The following is an 18,527-nucleotide window of genomic DNA, read 5'->3' as shown; positions in this document are numbered from 1 at the left end:
TAACCCTTTGGCGCACAGTGACGCGACTTTTCTGCACACTGACCCGCGTCCACTCCCCTTTAAGAGACGTGGGAAGGGACGTGTGCCACCCAACCCTGCTCGGCCACTCGCACTGGGGGGGAGGAGAGACTCGCTTGATGGACGAATAGATAGATGAAATAAACAAACGACAGGGGGAAGGACGATCGGCGCTTTTTCTCTTCCATATCTGCCTCCTCCGCAAGCATCTTTGGCGACGCCACCGGGGAGCGGCGAGCATCTTCCGTCGGCCCGAGGAGCAGCAGCGTGTGTGAGGCGAGAGACGATCAGAGAGGAACGCGGTGGATTCTTCTCCTCACAGAAACTCTTATTCTGAAAGCCTTTTCATGCGCTGGCCGCGGGGGGAAGGCGCTCCAACCCGGTACACCGTGTAAACGGGAGATTTCACCGATCTATGGAGGGTTGATTCGATCATTTTGTTCGATTACCGGAGCCACAGCTTTATATTATATAAAGGTTTTAATACATAATTGCTTGCGTGGTGAAGAAATCGTGTTCATTGCCTGCCTACTGTTACATAATCGGGAGGCTTTAGCTGTCCAAGGTGCTGAACGGAGCCGAGAACGGGACGAGCGGACGGGAATTCATTATCCTGCGTAAGTCTCCGCTCATGTCACCGTGTGTGTGTCTATGATCAACGTGACCGCTCGGCTTTGATGCGGATAAATATCATCGCTGCAGTCGCCTGAGCTGGTTTTCTGTGTTTCTCATCCCCCGCAGAAGGTCACAGGCCCGAACGACAAGGAAGCGCCGGAGCCGCAGCCTGAAACACCGCGACGCTTCTGGCTTACTCGCGTCATTTGGTGTGTTTTTTTCCGTGGGTGAATTAAATCCCTGAGGTGGTCCGGATCCACGGAGAGAGAGAAAATGTCGGGGCAGACGCTCACGGATCGCATCGCCGCGGCGCAGTACCAGCTGACGGGATCAGACATGGCCCGGGCTGTCTGCAAAGCCACCACGCATGAGGTGATGGCGCCCAAGAAGAAGCACCTGGATTGTAAGTGCAGCCTCTTCCTCTTTCCTACTGCATGGGCCTAGACACACACACACACACACACACACACACACACACACACACACACACACACACACACACACACACACACACACACGGGCTGGGAGTCTGCAATCACTGGTTCTTTCATGATATCATTCCACTTTAATTAAACCGGTGCATTATGCCACAATACATTGATGTAGTCATGGTGATGACCTCTCCAGTTACCCTCTGTGACATCTCCCAGCCTATAGATGATGGAAGGAGAGAGGGAGAGGGGTGGGTGGGTGTTTTATGGTGGGCTGTCAGGTCATCCCACAAACCAAGAGCCATTTCATTTTCTGCCCCTGGTGCCCCTTTATACACACTCATGTACACACACACACCCATAACATACACTCATACACTCTTGAAGCCATTGAGACTGAGCTCACGGTTTTATTGACACGTGGTGACAGGACAGTAAGGCCGCCTTATGATAAATCATGATTAATCACTGTCGCCATAGATACTGAGTCAGGCCCAAGCAAAGGGGCTGCCACTGCACTCAGGTGATGGGTGGTCTGACTGCAGATAGACGCCTTTTGATTGTCTGTGTGTGTGTGTGTGTGTGTGTGTGTGTGTGTGTGTGCGAGGTGCCTGTGTGTGTCCGCTGAGCAGTTCTGGTCCTGCGTCTTGGTCTAGGACCTTATATCTTGTGATCTGCTCCCCTGATGAATAATTTAATAATCAGCCAAAGACTGCCCTGCATTATTTACACAGCCAAAAGGTGACAATGCTGGAATCCACCAGAGATCGTTGCATTGTCTCTCTGCTTTGTTATGTGTGTGTGTGTGTGTTTTGTGCCCAGCTGTAACATAGGACTGTATAGAGACCTGTGTAAGTGTTAAGCAACTCATCAGCTGAATAGTTTAACAGCTATATGGCTTCTTTCTCCAACCGCAGGGGTGAGAGTGCCTCTGTAGCAGCTGAACTCTTCTTACCACACACACACACACTCTGCAGTTCAGTTAATTTCCAAGATTTCAACAAGCTTTGCAGCCATATGGGCATAGATGTGTAATGTTGCAGCAGGAGTAATGTCTTTAGGTTGAAGTGTAACCGAGTTCCATGTATGTAGGCCACTGGGTTTTGCTTCCACTCCTAGCTTTGCAGGACACACAGGTCCAGGTGGAAATTACAAACCAGAAAAAAAAACAACCACGAAAACATTCTGCTTGGAACTGAGGACAGAACTGGCATGGAACTGAACAAACTATATTCTAATCAATATGATATGTCCTGATATAGCCGAGGGTTAAACGGTGGTACAGATGAGAAACGACACAGAAGACATTTTTAATTGGAGGAGAGCATCACGACATTTGGCCACGTTTGAGCCTTTTTGATTTATTGGACACTAGACATAACCACCAAGACACACATCTCCACCCCAAGGGACTGGGTGTGTAATACCACAGTGTAATTGCCATGGCAACAGATTGAGAGTGTCAATCTGTTGTTTGTTCCTACTGGGTGATTGTAGACACAATTGACAACCTCTCTTCTCTTCTCTTCTCTTCTCTCCTCTCCTCTCCTCTCTTCTCTTCTCTTCTCTTCTCTTCTCTTCTCTTCTCTTCTCTTCTCTTCTCTTCTTGCGTTGACACACGCTTTGATCACAAATGAAGCTGTAGAGATGTGAGTGTGAGATGTTTAGTGACATGTTTGGACATCAGTGCAGGGAATCAAACTGAGACATCACAGGTGTGTTACGCCTCGATATTGGCAGTAACATGTGCTGCAGTGACATTGATGTATCTGTTCTCAGCCGCGCGCGCGCGTGTGTGTGTGTGTATTCTGTCTATTTTAATGTGGTCTATTTTGGCCAGTCTACTACTGGAGTCAGTGGAGTAGGTTGGTGTGTAACGTAAAAATTATAGTGTGCAGGCTTAGAGACAGATCTGAGTAAGACACAAACACAAACACACACAAACACACTCACACACACACGTCCTCATGTATCGCATGGACCTCACCGTTCATTCTTAACTCCACTGCCTGCTGTGGATTACTGTAAGTCTTTTCTTAGCTCAGCCAATCCTCATTAGGCACACACACACACACACACACACACACACACACACACACACACACACACACACACACACACACACTCAACCACCACCACTCTGTGTGTCAGTGTGTGTTTGTGTCAGGTAATGATGACAGAAAGCATGGATGGTGAAGTTGTAGACACGTATGTCAGTGAGATGGTCATGTTATGTAATCATATTACAGCAACAGTGTGTGTGTGTGTGTGTGTGTGTGTGTGTGTGTGTGTGTGTATGTATGTGTGTGTGTGTGTGTGTGTGTGTGTTGAAAAAGCTGCGGGGGGGGGGTCATCTTAAGTCAGGTCATGGAGGACAATCTGAGAGGCAGGATGTATAGAAATGAACAAAGATGATTAAAGGATCTTGATGTGGGCGTGAGACATGTTGGAGTGACAGAGGAAGAGAAAGGGCGGGGGCAGATGAAACAGGGTGTGATGACAGCACAGCTCTCATGCTATATCAAAGCACAAAACTCTCAGTTCTTCATTGATTCTCCACCTGCCTCCATGTTTTGGTCTCATTCCTTCATAGGAGCTCCTCAGGATAGAATTCAATGTCTCAGAATCACGAGTGACATCAGCAGCTCTCCTCCATGTTGATATTTCAGATGTTTCACGGGGAACACAGTGTTAGAACACAGCGTTAAAGTGCAGGTGATAAGACTGCTAAGTGTGTGTGTGGGTGTGTGTGTGTGTGTGTGTAGGGAGGATTGGTAGTCAGCAGCCTGTACCAGTGATTAGTAATAATCTGTTAACTTGTCCCCCCCAACAGCCTCCTAGCTCTCACCTCCTTTCCTTCTCTTCTTTCCTCACCTTTTGTTACACATTACACACATGTATCCTCCTCCCCCTGCGCCCCACCTTGCTCGCTCGCTCCCTTGCTCTTTCTTCATCCCCTCCTTCCATCGTCGCGTTGCTGTATTTTGGGGCCCGAGCTACAAGTCGCTTGAAGCGAGGCCAACCAACCGTCTGGTCAATATAACGGCCTTCCTCCCCTTCCATTAGCGGAAGTGCCTGCCAATATGCGCTGGCTCTCCCTCTCTCCCTCTCTCTCTCTCTTTGCGAGGCCACACTCAGCTTTGCCCTTGTCGTTCCATTGTTCAATGTCAAGACAGCTGAACCTATAGTGCGTCTGTGCGCTGTGCATGTTTAAAATAGCAAGATATGAAAGGATGTTGTGATTCTGATGGACAGGTTCTCCACTGCGCCCAGAACAGCTACATGCACGCTGCTTTTCTTATACATGTGTGACATTGGCTGCAGCCTCTGGTTTAGAAATCATCCATCTCTCTATCACACTTTAGATGGCAATCATCAACTTTAAAGGAGGAATAACTCTTTGGGACGTCTACTTGACCTTTGACTTTTTGTTCTGTTAAGATCTGCACAAGTGTGGACCTGAGAGTGATTTGTCCTGAGATAGAAGGAAGAAGCCAGAATGTTTCAATATCTGGAGAACTGTGAAACAGGAAATCAATCTCTGTTTTGCACTTTACACTTGTCTCCTTCTTATTACTGTCAAAGCAGGCGAACAGACCAGTGTACTGTTGACTGAATGTATTGAACCTGCTGCAAAAACAGGAGCTTGTGCTGAAGTGTTGGTCTGGACGTGAGCCTAAAAATTTATGGTTTTTCACTGTTGGAGGAGATTCTGTCTGAGTGTCTCACCCAGCATCCAGGGAGGGAAGATGACGAAGCATTATTTTGTTTCTGCACTGGCTGGGTGTGTGTGTGTGTGTGTGTGCAGGCATAGTGTATGTGTGTGGGTGTTTTGTGCTTGTGCGCATGTGTAGGCGTGACCCGTCCTTTCCAATCTGCATCATCTCTTCCCTCAGGCTTCATACTTTCATAGTTACTCACACATACAAATAAAACATCGTCATATAAAATGAATGGGATTTGAGGGAAGCTGAGTCCGAGGCTTTAACGTTTCTTCATGGGTGTCTGTTTCAGATCTGGTGTCAGCCACCAACACCACCAATGTGAACATCCCTCAGATGGCTGACACGCTGTTTGAGCGGGCCACCAATGCCAGCTGGGTGGTCGTCTTCAAGGCCCTCACCACCAGTCATCACATGTGTGTCCACGGCAATGAGGTTAGTGGAGGTGGGACGCGTGCAGATCAATGCCTCCGATCTGATTTAGGTTTGATTCCATGGCATTAACAGCGATTAAGCTTGAAATCGCGACATTATCTCCTTATGCAAATGTATAGTGAATGCTCCTATTGTGTATGTGCCTGTTTATGCTCTTATCTTAGCTCAGTGTCAGTGATTAACCTGAGAGGTAACCACACTGGAGAGCTCAAATTGGTCTTTTGGGTGCAGTGAGGGTTTGTGTCTGCGGTGCTTCATTCCACATGGAGGATTTGACCACAGTTGTTTGCATGAACAGAATTAGACTTTAGAGTCCAGCGTGTGAGCAATCATGCACAGAATCAGACCTGCTAGATGAGATTAGATTGATTTGACACACTTTTAAAAATACCTCTTTGTCTTGAAGTGGTTGGCAGTTTGTTCCAGAGAGATGTGGTTGTTTACAGTAAAGTGTTATCACTCACACAACTGAAATCTGATGGGGATACACTTAAACTGTGGTTGTGGTTATTTGCTTTATGGACAGATGTATGGACAGAAAGTGCAGCACCGGTGCTAATCTAAGTCTCTCAGGCTTTCCTTTGTTCTGGTGTTCAACTGTAAATCACTTGTTTACTCAGCGGCCCTGACAGAATGTTTTATGTTCCCTTTCTTCCTCCTCTCTCTCTTTATCAGAGGTTCATTCAGTATTTGGCTTCTCGGACCTCCCTGTTCAACCTCAGCAACTTCATTGACAAAACCGGCTCTCACGGTAAGAACGTCTTTTGTCTGTGCGTCGTCACGTGTGTTTGTCAGTTAGTGAGGTCAGAGTTATATTAGACTGATTTCTTAGTGTTTGGCAAAGCATAAAGGATCAGGAAGAGATAACACTGACTAACTGGGCCATCTGGCATATTGAAGGAATGATTAGTGAGGACTGAAGTGAAGAAAGATGGGACATGATCACACACTTAACTGAACACACACTTTCACAAACACATGCTGAAAGTCTTTTTCTGTAAAGCATTATCTAGATATGCAACATTTGAAGTGATGTCATTTCACAAAATAGAAAAAAGCTCAAACTAAGATTCCTAAACAAAAGTTTCTCCAGTAAAACGAGAGAACACGACGTGAGAACTGCACGTCACAACGAGCAGAGCGCAGCTGGAACCAATGACCTCATTCACAACACTAACGATGCGTTCACACGCACTCAGCGGCCCAGCTAAGGTCCACATCTTGGCGGGACTAATTGCGGCCCGTTGCTGTTCATGTAAACGAAGATGAAGAGGGGCTCAGGTGTCTGCCGAGACGTCAGACAGTCACACGTCATACAGATTGCAATCTTCGCCTGTCAGAGATGAAAGATAGCCATCGTGAGAGAAATGGGAAGACATCCTCGGCCATCAATCAAGTGTGTGACCAAAGACAGGCCGCAATAAAAGCTTTGATTGTTGGAAATTTACAGCTTCATCTCTCGCTTTCTGTCTTCATCTCCTGAGCTGATTTGGTGATATTTATATTGTTGCCCCGGTTTTGCCGCGGCTGTGCTCTGACGTGGCTTCGTCTCTCTTTAGGCTATGACATGTCAACATTCATCAGACGGTACGGACGATACCTGAACGAGAAAGCCTTCGCCTACCGCCAGATGGCTTTTGACTTCACCAGAGTCAAGAAAGGGTACGTCAGAGAGGCCTTATTATTAGCTCCCTCCCACACATGCTGAACCTATGATGCCCTTCAAAACGAATCACATTCTGGCTTTGTCATGCTTGAATACCTTGCTGTTCACTAATTCAACCTATAGTGCAGCTTTCCCACTTATCTCACTTAAAATGTCCTGCAATCTCGGCCATATTTCCTCAGTGCTGAGGGCGTGATGAGGACCATGACCACTGAGAAGCTGTTGAAAGGCATGCCAGTCCTGCAGACCCAGATTGACACACTCCTGGAGTTTGACGTGAGTCCGGTCTTAAGATCACACACACACAGATTCTCCTGCGGTTTGTTTTCTTACCTCTGGTCGACGTTCTCGCCCTTTTCAGGTTCATCCCAAGGAGCTGAACAACGGGATCATCAACGCCGCCTTCCTGCTTCTCTTCAAGGATCTGGTCAAACTGTTTGCTTCCTACAACGACGGCATCATCAATCTATTAGGTCAGTAGATGGAAATATGCTAACCTGCTCATAATACAGCGACACACAATATATTTAATTCATTTATTACTGTTTACAAGCCTCCACTGACAAAAATAGTCCCTAGCTTAGTAACTGTGCAGTGAAATTAGTGAAATTAGTGAAATTAGTGAAATTTAAACATTTCCAGTCATTGTGAAATGCAACAGAGTGAACAGGAAGTCATGGGATGTTGGTGTTGTTGTTGGCTTTACTCTTTTTAGCTTAAAAACCTGACAAGTCTTTTTGTCTGGCAACAACAAGAAGGCAACGCTAGATCGTGGCTAATCCTGGTTTGTAGCTAGCAAGGAATGTTAGCCAGCTGTCATTGAGCAAAAAATTACCCTTGAACTTCTGCGATTAGAATTGCACATTACAGTTAGAAGGACAATAGGATATTTACACGTTTGATCATGACTAAATGTACACGTGTTGTTTGTGTGTAGAAAAGTACTTCAAAATGAAAAAGAGCGACTGTAAGGAGGCCTTGGAGATCTACAAGAGGTTCCTAACCAGGGTGACCAAGATTGGAGAGTTCATGAAGCTGGCTGAGGTACAGGACAACAATGTCTAGATGTTTAGAATCAAACACGTGCAGTGTGTCGCCAATGAGTGTGTGTTGTGTCATTTTAAGTCTTTGTTTCTCTTAAACAGACAGTTGGAGTGGACAAAAACGACATTCCTGACATCAACTATGTAAGTGTCCCCAAAACGCAGGACACACACACACACACACACACACAGAACCACAGATGTCTCAACCGCCCAAATGTCCCCCACCCAGTGTCTCCACCCGGGGGTAGTGGTGGATGTAGCAGACTCAGACGATGAAGACTGTCCTTTTAAACTTCCTGAGGACACGGTAACAACGAAAACGCAGGGTGTCCTGGCTGAGTGCCTGTTTGAAGGATGACGTGTTGGGCATGTTGATCGGCCTTTGAAACTTGATCCGTGCTGACAGAAGCGTTGGCAGACGTATCGTGTGTGTGTGTGCGTTGCAGTGTGTTGCAGTGAGATTCCAGCACTTTGTCGTGATTGTGTGTGGCACTTACGCCTGTTTGGACTCTTCTGCAGGCTCCCAGCAGCATCCTGGAGTCTCTGGAAACACACATGAACGGCCTGGAGGACACGAAGGGCGGAAAGAAGGGGTGAGACGCCGTCCTTTAATGTTCTTTTGATCTCCATTTTGGACTGTTCTCAAATTAACGCGCCAGTGAGTTTTTGATGAGTTTATTAGCTCAGTGGCAAAGTAGAACCTGATGGTGAGAGTTTGGAGAGATTTGGAGAACGTCAGTACGGTCTGTTTCTTTTAGAATGTGCTCCACACTCAGCTCTGCTCTGTTTTCTATGCTTTCCTTTAACCCTTCCTCTCTTTTTTATCCCCCTTTATGTTCATTTGGAATCACCAGTGAAGGGTGAGCATATATGTTTTGTTTGGAGTCAACTAACCTCACAGAAAAGACGCTGTGTGGATGTATTGACCTAGATAACAGAATGTGTTGGTAACATTTCACCTTATTTATTCACATGTGCAACCATCATGTGGATAGCATTGATGTGTTCTATTGTTCTATTCACCATGACAAGGTTTGAATGTGTGCTCTGTGCGTAGATGTCTTGACTACGTTTGATCACATGGTGTTACGTAAATGTGAATCAATGAAGGGTTTTATTTCTAAACAAACTGATCTGAGCTATTTTTTTAAGTAAAATTCAAAATCGATCATTCTGACAAAATTCTCTTCAATCTTCTCTTTTTATTTCAACCCTGGAAATGAACTCTTCTTGTGATCACATATGATAAATCTGTCTTGGTCATTTGTTTGATTTCCTGAATTTTGATTTGTGGAGCTTCTCATAGAGATTCATCAAATGTTAAGATTGTAACACACAGGTTGATTTTTTTTCTGACACGTCCTCCTGCTCTTCCTCTTTTTCAGGTCTCCAACAAAGGTGAGATGCATATATGCCCTCTTCCCTTTTTTAAACATCTTATTATTTCTGTCAGTGTCTGGTCCCTAAACACCGGGGCTTCCTTGTTTACGTTCCAGGGGTCTCCGACAAATAACGTGTCGCCAACATCCACTCCAGCCAAATCTTCAAACGCTGTCCCCACACTGCAGCCTCCTCCCGGTGAGGCTGGAGCCGCCGCTGCCGCCGCCGAGCCCGTTGAGGAGTAAGAGACCCTGAACGATTCAAACACCCGAACACTGAACTGGGACCTTGTTTTGTTGCTTTACACAGTTTCTGTCTTGTTCACCCTCCAGTTCTTTGTTGGACCTGGACCCTCTGTCTTCCTCAGGTCCCTCAGCACCATCAGCAGCCCCCACATCCTGGGGAGGTAAGTGTCCCTTCCATACCTTTCAATCAAATCAGTGGATGGCCAATGGATAATGGACAAAAAAAAATATGGTTCTAATGGTTTAAGAAGATTTAAGAGGTTTAAGAAGTTGGCTCTTCAATGCTGCTTCATCTAAACACGTGTTCTCTTCTCTCCTGCTGCCACAGACCTTCTTGGATCAGGTGAGTCCTACGCCACATCCCTTAGCGTTCCCTCTGGTCTAGACTAAACCGTCTTAAACCAGGTTACCTTGATTTTAGAAACGCAACACCTGAAAGTCGAGGTGACCTGGAAAACTGTGTCAAACGTTTTAATCCAGAGCAAACTCTCAGATAAGAGATTAATGTATCAGTGCCATGTTTATGTGTGTGTGTGTGTGTCTCCTCGAACTGTTTGGTCCCAGTCTGAGTAGTCTCTTTCTCTCTCTCTCTTTCCCTCTCTCTCTCTCTCGTTCTCCCCCCTCCTCATACTCCATTGTCTGTTTTGGGGCTATTTTGGTTGCCGTTTTTTTATTTCTTGGTTTTGCCTGGACGGTGCCGGATTATTATGCTACTTTGATTTTTTTTCTTTGAAACCCTGACGTCCTTTTTTAAATTGGCTCTTTTTTTTGGTTCTTTCCCTCCCTGATTTCTTGTCTCGGTGACTCATTTTGGTTCCTCCTTTGGGGTTTATTTTTGGCTCCCTTAATTTGGCGGATTTCCAACACCCTCGTTGGCAGAAATGGGCGACTCCTTGCTATCTGAACCCACCCTCTCAGCAGAGCCCGCCCCCTCCTCTGCAGCAGCCACGCCCACTCCCGCAGCGGCAGAACCCGGAGTCTCTCTAGCTCCTCCCACTAGCACAGCAGCCGCCACTACCCCTGGCGCCGCCAATATGGATCTGTTGGGAGGTCAGTGGGCTTCCGGAGAATTCTCTACCAAAGAATTTCCCTGGAAAGCTCGGCCCTAAACCCCACCACACAATATGACTGCATGCTCTAATATGGAGTCAGAACACACACACTTCCACACACTATATTCCTTCACACATACTCTTCTATTGCAATCCAAACCAGTGTTGGGGATTAGCCAGCTACAAGTACAGAAGCTACTAACTTAACTAATTTTAAGAGGAGCTTAACAGTACCACAGCTATTTTCATAACAATGTAGCTTTTCCAGTAGCTAACTTTATCATGCCGAAATGGAGGTGGACATATATAAATAAATAAATGAGGCTGCTTTTGACATCATGGTGTAATAAAAAGCAGCAAGAACAATATAACAACTATTTCACACGACTTTAAACACCTTTTTCCACCTTTCTGTGGTTATTTGGAAGGAAACACACACACACATAGAGCAGCTGTGATGAGTGTGGAGTGATTAGTGATGGTCCGCAGGTCAGAGTGATGAAGCACAGGTGTGTGTGATCACAGCTGATGACTGGTAAGGTTCAGGAGCAGCTTGTAGCTTCCCCAACACTGACATGAATGCATCATGCAGTGACCTCTCGGCTTGCACATGAGCACACATTGCTGCACTCATTTCTTCCCCATGTGCGTCCTGTTTGATATGCACACATGCTTTTCCTTGACCTTCAGTGAAAAGCAATTTCTATCAAACGCTGCCACATGGCCACGGCTACAATCAGCGGCTACAGGCAGCGGGCCTCCTGTAGCCACAGCTTCTCCTGTTGAACCTCAGGCTTCTTCTCTCTCTGTGCAGTAGATGAACCCTTGTCTCTGTGCCTCCTCTGTATAGTCCCATTTCGTCCGTTCACCCGTCACTCATTCACGCCACAAAGCAACGCTTGTGTAAGCTCCATTTTGTGTCACGCTGAAGTTCCCCAAGACACATGCAACAATCTGAATAAGTTTGAACTTCTTTGAGCTGATAATTTTCTGTTTTCTCTTCAAATGTTTTCTCTTTTCCCCCATCGTGTTCCTTGAATCTCATTTCTCTCTCTATCACATTTTGTTTTCTTTCATTTTCTTCATCCGTCTCCGTCCTCCGTCTCTCTCCGGGCGTCTCTGTCCTCTGCTGGGGGGTTTCGCTCGACACCCAGATGCCTTTGCGTCGTCTGCTCCTGCCGCCGAGGCCTCCGCAGCAGCCGAGGGCGGGGCCGCCGCTACGCCCGCCCCAGCCGCCAACGCCGGAGCTGGTGGGTGACTGATGACTGTGATCGTACATGTGTGTGTGTGTGTGTGTGAGAGCGGGAGTGTGTGTGTGAGTGTGTGTTATGTATACGATCATGCATTTATTCCCGGGTTGGGTGATATCGTTATTGATGAATCTGCTCTCACGCTTTGGTTCCAAGGCTTTGTGCAGGGACAGTAGGCGTATAGATTCTCTATTCTTTGCTCCCGCCGTCTGGACAGTCCTGTTGTTGTTACCATGGTGACTAGATAACTGAATCCTTCCTCCTCTCTTACCTTTTGGCACTGCATTCTTTTTTTTTTGCACTTGTTGTGAACATGGTTGTCTGTCTGGGTTTGGCAGCAGCTGTGGGTTGAATCCGTTGTTCCTTTTGGTTGTTTGTGTTTGTTTCAGGTCCATCTTTGCTCTTTAAAGGCTCAATCCGTATGTTTTTGCCCTGACGACAGGAGTGTGTTAGACCTCTGCTCTCTCTCTCTCTCCCCGCTTTCATTCATTCCCCTCCTGTTTCCATGATTACAGCTGTGTGTCCTCCATCATTATCACCGTGACATGAAACATCTGTCTGTGCTCTGTGTTTCCTGCTGCAGTCATTGTCTAACATCCCACTTCCTCTCCATGTGTCATTATGTCCTCCCTCCTCCTCCCCCCCTCCCCACCCAAAGACCCCTTTGCCCCCACGGACGGTAGCACCAACGCGGCGTCACCGGCTCTCGACCTGTTCAACATGATGCCAGCGGAGAGCCCGGGCGGCGCGCTGGACGCCTGCTTTAGCTCTGCGGCACAAGCCCCGCCTTCCCCCTCCCCTTCGCCGCAATTCTCCTCCAACACCATCACAACCGCCGCAACCATTTCAGCACCCGCAGCCCCCAGTGTTGCCAACCCCTCCACCGACCTTTTCAGCGGTAAACGTTTGAGATATGTGTGGCCTCCTCTCCTCTCCTCCTCCTCCTCTCCTCTAACGTGCACATATTGATGTTCCTCTCCTCAGTTCATCTTGGCTGCTCCTGGTTTCCTTCTCCTCTTATCTCGTCTCACTCATCATTCATCGGTCGTTGTCCAGTGTTTAAGCGTTGTAACGTGGTTGTCTGTGGGTGTGTGCATGTGTTTGTAGATCTCTTTGGTTCCACGGCAGACTCCGGCTTCACCACAGCTGAAGCCCCGCCCAGTGCTGACCTGTTTGCAGCAGGTACACGATTCCACCTGTTCCGCCTGCCGCCACCGCCGTCTTCCTCCCCCCCTGCTCTCTCATCTGCTTCACTTTCATTTTTGCTCTTCAGCTTTTGTCCTTCTCTGCTTTTACCGTGGAAAGATTGAGATTGTTCTCCTCTGGCTTTTGCTGAAAGCTACTGAACGTTTACTAAAACACACTTGCCTCCTTCCTCTTCCAGCATGTTCTGCGTGCACTGCCTTTGCGAATCACATGAATGTGTGTGATAATGAAGCACCGCGTGTGTGTGTGGGTGGGTGTGTGTGTCTGTGTGTTTGTGCTCGTGCTCTAATTCCATCTGCAACTCCCCAGCGGACGCCTTCAACAGCCCCGCCCCCCTCCTCTCCTCTGCGGCCCCACCCAAAATTGACACCGGGGCCATCATGAACCTGTTCGGTGGTGGGTAAACTCGCGTGACTGCCTGCCCTCCTCTTCCTCGCTGCTCTTCGTCTGAGCCATATCCAAAGAGCAGAATGTGGGCCGGAAATGAGCGCCATGCTGATATCATCAGGGCTTTATAACGTTCAGACTGCTGTGTTTGTGCCTTGCATACGTTTTGCTCCCTCATATACTCTCTGTATCTCTTGTAAGAGATTTGCTTTGTGATGGCACATGTGAATGTCAAGCTGTAAACTATGACTGTAGGTTTTGTATTCCTCTTAAATAGTGGCTATGCTGTGTGTGTGGGTGTGTGTGTGGGTGTGCTGACTGCTAAATGTCCTTTTACCTAAAATGATACAACAAAAAAATGATACTTTACAAAATTGTTCATGATTTTCAGGACATTTACTGACTGACTGATTTTTTTGTAATTCTGGATATGTTTGGTGTTCATTTGCCTGAAAGAGGTTATGCAAGCCAAAATAAAAGCTGAACCAGTCTTAAAGGTAAAGACGGTTAGAATCAGTTTCTATGGGAACTAATTTTCGGCCTACATGTAGAGTTTACAGTATCTCTCAGTATCACAGTATCTCTCAACCCTAAACCCTAAACCATCCAAAAGAGCAGGAAAGTGAACCCCAAACAGAGCCAGTGACCTCGTTTGCACGTAAATGAGCTGAAAATCCTGAGGTTTGGTCAAATGTCCAAACGCCTCACTTGAAGTGTCCGAGTGTGGCGATGTACCTGCAGGATTCCTCTGACCCTAAACACTCTGTTTGGCATTAGCGGCGTGAAGCTGACGGCTCACTGTTACCCCCCCTTCTTTGCCTTAATGCTGCGACGGGATTGGCTGGCGGCACGCTGTGGACCCGGCGCGGCTTGGTGGTTTGGTCTGCTTGGCCTGCCAGAGTCCACAGGGGTAGAGGCTCCATCTGCTGCTCCTGCCGGCCCCGGAGCCGAGCTGATGTCAGGTAACACGTGCACGCAGTCATGTGACCACAGAGCCGTTACAACGCTGTCAGAACCCGCATGGCACCTTTGGAACGCTTCTTAATTTACTCATTCTTACTTCAAATATCACATTTTTGATTTTCTGTGCATCATGTGTTTGGTTCATTCCATCTGTGTCCATATATGGTCATGTTGGTGTCATCACCCGACTCGCCTCACGTGCATGGAGGTTCTGTTGGTCATTAGACTCTAAAGGGGGGGGGGGGGATTCCTCCGTCGTTTCCCCACCTTTACCCACTGCGCAAATGGTAGCCGTGGTAACTGTGTTACCGTGGCAACACGCGCCTCGCTCACCTAGTTCCTGATCATCTCATGTGTTGTCGGTCCCCATGTGTTATATAACGATGATGATGGTCAGCGAAGTTGACTGCTTTAAGGCTTAACTCTTCTCTCTCTCTCTCTCTCTCTCTCTCTCTCTCTCTCTCTCTCTCTCTCTCTCTCTCTCTCTCTCTACTCTGTCATTTACCAAATAACCTCTGATGGTTTCATTTCCACTCGCCCTCTTCAAACCTCACTGCATTTCTTTTCTGTGCTTTTTGCTCTCTCTCTCTCTCTCTCTCTCTCTCTCTCTCTCTTTCTCTCTCCCCCTCTCTCTCCATCTGGCTCTTGGGCCGGCTCATTGCTTGCTTCCTGCCATTTGATTGGGTGAGTTGCCTCGCTCTTTTAACTCGCTAATTTCCCACAGTGCACTGCTGCATTGCAGTGGTGCAAGCTCAGCTGCACTGTCTGTGCCGGCAGGTCCCCTTTGGCTGTAAATAGAGTGTGTGTGTGTGCGTGAAATAGCAGTATATTATTTAATGCTTCCTTAGCAGTTAGCCCCGGCTTCATCCGACCTGCAGCTTTTGCTTTCATCACAGTTTTGTGCAGCAATGATTCTAACATGTAAGATTAAATGTGAAGTTTTGTTACATACATAGAAGAAATTCAACTATATATTAATCCCACATACAGTATAGATGTGTATATTCTGCCCAGGTTGTAAATGAACATGTAAGCGCCCATCTGAGCTGACAGATGTCTCCTTCTCTATGTGATGATGCTCTCATGTTACATCCACTTTGAATCTGAATCCATTTCCTTGGAATAATGCCACGTTTTACTACCAGTACTTGTTACACACACTATCTTTTATTAGCTACTGTCATCACACATTCCAAAGCTCCTATCTTCTCGCTGTTGTCATGGAGACATCTTCTGGTTGTCATGGTAATCCCCTGTAGTAAGGGTGTGTGCTACTGAAGTCTGGCGAGTTGTTGGCTTGGGAGGATGCTAACCTCTCCCTCTGCCTCCCTCCCTCCATCTCTCTCTCTCTCTCTGTCTTTTTCCTGTAGTATTTGATGGATTAGGGGACGTAATGAAGCCGATGACCCCTCAGGCTGGAGACCTGGACGCCACCATGGCTAACATGGCTGGCAGTAAGTCGTCTCTTCTGATTGACTGAGAAGATATGACACTATACACAACCATAGACTTACCATGATTCCCCCCCCCCCCCCCTCTCTCTGTCTCTCTGTCTCTCTCTCAGATCTCTCAATGGGAGCCCCGTCCAGCCCTCAGGTAGCTCCCCCTTGTTGGGGTGCTCCCATGGTAAATGTTGTCGTGTCTTGTAGCATGGAGTGGAGCCGCATGTCAGCGACAGGCAGCGCACATAGAGCTGAGCTTTGCCTTCATCCACCTCACCAGGTTCAGGCACCTGGACTTGGAGCCTCGGTCGGCCTATAGCAGCGCCGCTATAAGCCGACCCGAGCAGAGGGGATTAGTGCAGAAACGTATTTTAATGTGGAAATCTACTGGAGAGTGATGAAGTGGCAATAGGCAGTTTCAGCTTAAGAAACAGTTGCTTGGAAACAGCTTCTTCCCGTAACGTCACATGTTTGAGTCCAGATGAGCCATCCAGCCCCCCTGCCCGTACTCAACCACCCCCCATCCACACAGTTGTATCAACAACACACTCGGATGTAATTTCATGCAGAGACAGTATCTCACATCTAACATAAGCTCCGTCCCCCTGCACCGTACACTGCTGTGCATGTCTGGAGCAGGAATGTCTCTAAGTCTCCGAGGCGGCGCTGCTGCTGTCGCTGTGCCGTGCTTGTTTCCTTCCTTTGCTGCGTGTTGTGATGTCGCCCTCTCAGTTGGTGTCTCGTCTCCTCCATCTTTTTCTTTGTGTTTGTGTGTATTGCAGTGTCTGCGTGTCTGTCTTACATGTAACGTAGTAACATCCCAACTCCTCCTCTCCCTCCCCCTCCACACCTTTAGACCGTACCCATGGGTGTCCCTCCTTTTATCGGGTCTAACCCCTGCTACAGCATGGTAAGACCAACAGTCCCATTGGTTCAGGGACTTTAGGAACAGCTAAGGTGGCCAAAGATCCCTTTAGGTGGCCCACACACACACGTAACATGGCAAAGATTGCGTCTTATTGTCTCTCTTTCGGTCTTTCTCACCCTGTGAAAGCCCGGAGCACCAGGTGTTGGAGCTCCCATGATGCCCATGGCGAGGCCAGGCTTCCCTGCTGCTGGAGCAACACCCGGAGCACCGGTAACACATCACCTATGAGATTACTCTCATACACACACATTTAAAATCCTGTGGTCTGCTCTGACTCAAGACCTTATGGCACTAAAAGTATACCTGTCTCACGTCAGATGTCTCCTGGTGTGGCCCAGAGCCCCAGAAAGCCTCCACCACCGAGGAACGCTCTGGATGACCTCAACATCAAGGACTTCATGTAGACTGAGTGAACTGCAAACACCCAAGGTACACCTGCCCGTCTCTCTGCTCGGATCCAAGCGGATCTGAAGCCTTCGTTTCACTCCTCAGTTACCGTCTGAAACTTGTTCTTGTCTTGACTCGCTGAAGTCTAAAAACTAGACGCCACCTGCTGACGAACGCGCGAGCGCTCTGAGAAGAGTCGTTTCAACCCTCGTTTCCTCTCTCATCTCTCCGTAGGTTGTCATGGTGTCTGGAGCTCTGTGGATGTGGACGTCTGCACTCCCCCCCATCCCCCTCCCCTCAGTCACTCCCCCTCAGCCAATCAGCCATTGACCATACGACCGCAAAACCTGAGAACCCTGCCCCCCCTCCTCTCCCTATCTAATGTTGTAGCACAACTGTGAATGTGAACCCCCTAGATACAGGAAACTAAAATTTCCGTTTAAGTGTGTGTGGGTGTGTGTACTTCAGTGTTAATCTTTACTTAATATACTATGTGAAAAACTAACGAAAAAAAAATAAGTCTCTTTAGAGTCATTCCGGATTTCTGCATATCAGTTGACTTGGAATGGTGGATCTGTGGATCTGTGGATCTGTGTTGGATTCTTTGCGCATTTCCCAGACAAAGACCGTGTTGTTAAATGTGGACTGTGTTCGGTGTATGTAACCTCACTGGCCAACCCCCCTTCCCCCTCCCCCTCCCCCGCTCCCTCACCCTCGTCCTCCCATCAGATATTGAGCTACGTTTATGTCACTGATGACTTGGTTCCTCCCTCCGCTCGGCCATTCGTCCTCTAATTCAACGCAAATCTGGATTTATCTCCACATCTTTCAGTGCTTTCCTCTTATTTTTACCTTCTTTTTTTTAGGGATTGTGTGAAACATGCAAAAATTTGTGAACTGTGTTCAAATTGACATATGCATTTTCCAGTACTTTGATGATAGATTAAACATATTTTCTTTATTTTGAGAGAAAAGTGTATCATATATTTTTAGTTATGTCGGCAAATTTTATGGTGGAAAAAAAAATTGCTAATGATTTGAAACAGTTCCCGCCTTCTTTGTACATACTTTTCAATATGTATTCAGAGGCCGTATTGAATGGAAGCTTCGCCCTGAGTGTTTACTGTCGCTCTATCCGCCGGCGTAGAGCGACAGCAGCATCCCAGCATGCAACACGGGTCAATGTGGGATCATTTCAGAGCTCCTCTCCTCGTTTCGCCCTCACACACCAAGATGGCGCCTTGAGTTCATGTGGGTCGGTGGGAACGAAAGGAGACGAGGACTCGCTGGTGGACGCGACCTCAGGGGGGTCATCGGTGTGGCGGGGGGGGGCGGGGACGGGTGGGGACGGGGG

The 18,527-nt window shown here is 47.5% G+C and overlaps 1 protein-coding gene across 1 annotated transcript; it reads left to right on the top strand.

Moving 5' to 3' along the window:
• The first annotated feature begins 127 nt into the window (after positions 1-127).
• On the top strand, positions 128-17,672 carry LOC143008428 (clathrin coat assembly protein AP180-like). Its single transcript, XM_076160187.1, has 23 exons — positions 128-635; positions 760-1,036; positions 5,079-5,221; positions 5,897-5,972; positions 6,781-6,883; positions 7,070-7,163; positions 7,249-7,360; positions 7,825-7,931; positions 8,033-8,074; positions 8,453-8,526; positions 8,788-8,793; positions 9,319-9,331; positions 9,430-9,554; positions 9,646-9,719; positions 9,887-9,901; positions 10,438-10,608; positions 11,765-11,860; positions 14,353-14,415; positions 15,787-15,870; positions 15,981-16,042; positions 16,913-16,996; positions 17,104-17,215; positions 17,408-17,672. The coding sequence occupies exons 2-22, from the start codon at positions 907-909 to the stop codon at positions 17,188-17,190; spliced, it is 1,761 nt and encodes a 586-aa protein (XP_076016302.1). The 5' UTR covers positions 128-635; positions 760-906; the 3' UTR covers positions 17,191-17,215; positions 17,408-17,672.
• The last annotated feature ends 855 nt before the right edge of the window (positions 17,673-18,527 follow it).

This window comes from Genypterus blacodes, unplaced genomic scaffold (assembly GCF_046128005.1).
Source record: "Genypterus blacodes isolate CSIRO-AG114 ecotype Tasmania unplaced genomic scaffold, CSIRO-AGI_Gbla_v1 ptg000104l_1, whole genome shotgun sequence".
Lineage (NCBI taxonomy): Eukaryota > Metazoa > Chordata > Actinopteri > Ophidiiformes > Ophidiidae > Genypterus > Genypterus blacodes.
This window is presented reverse-complemented; position numbering and strand designations above follow the sequence as displayed.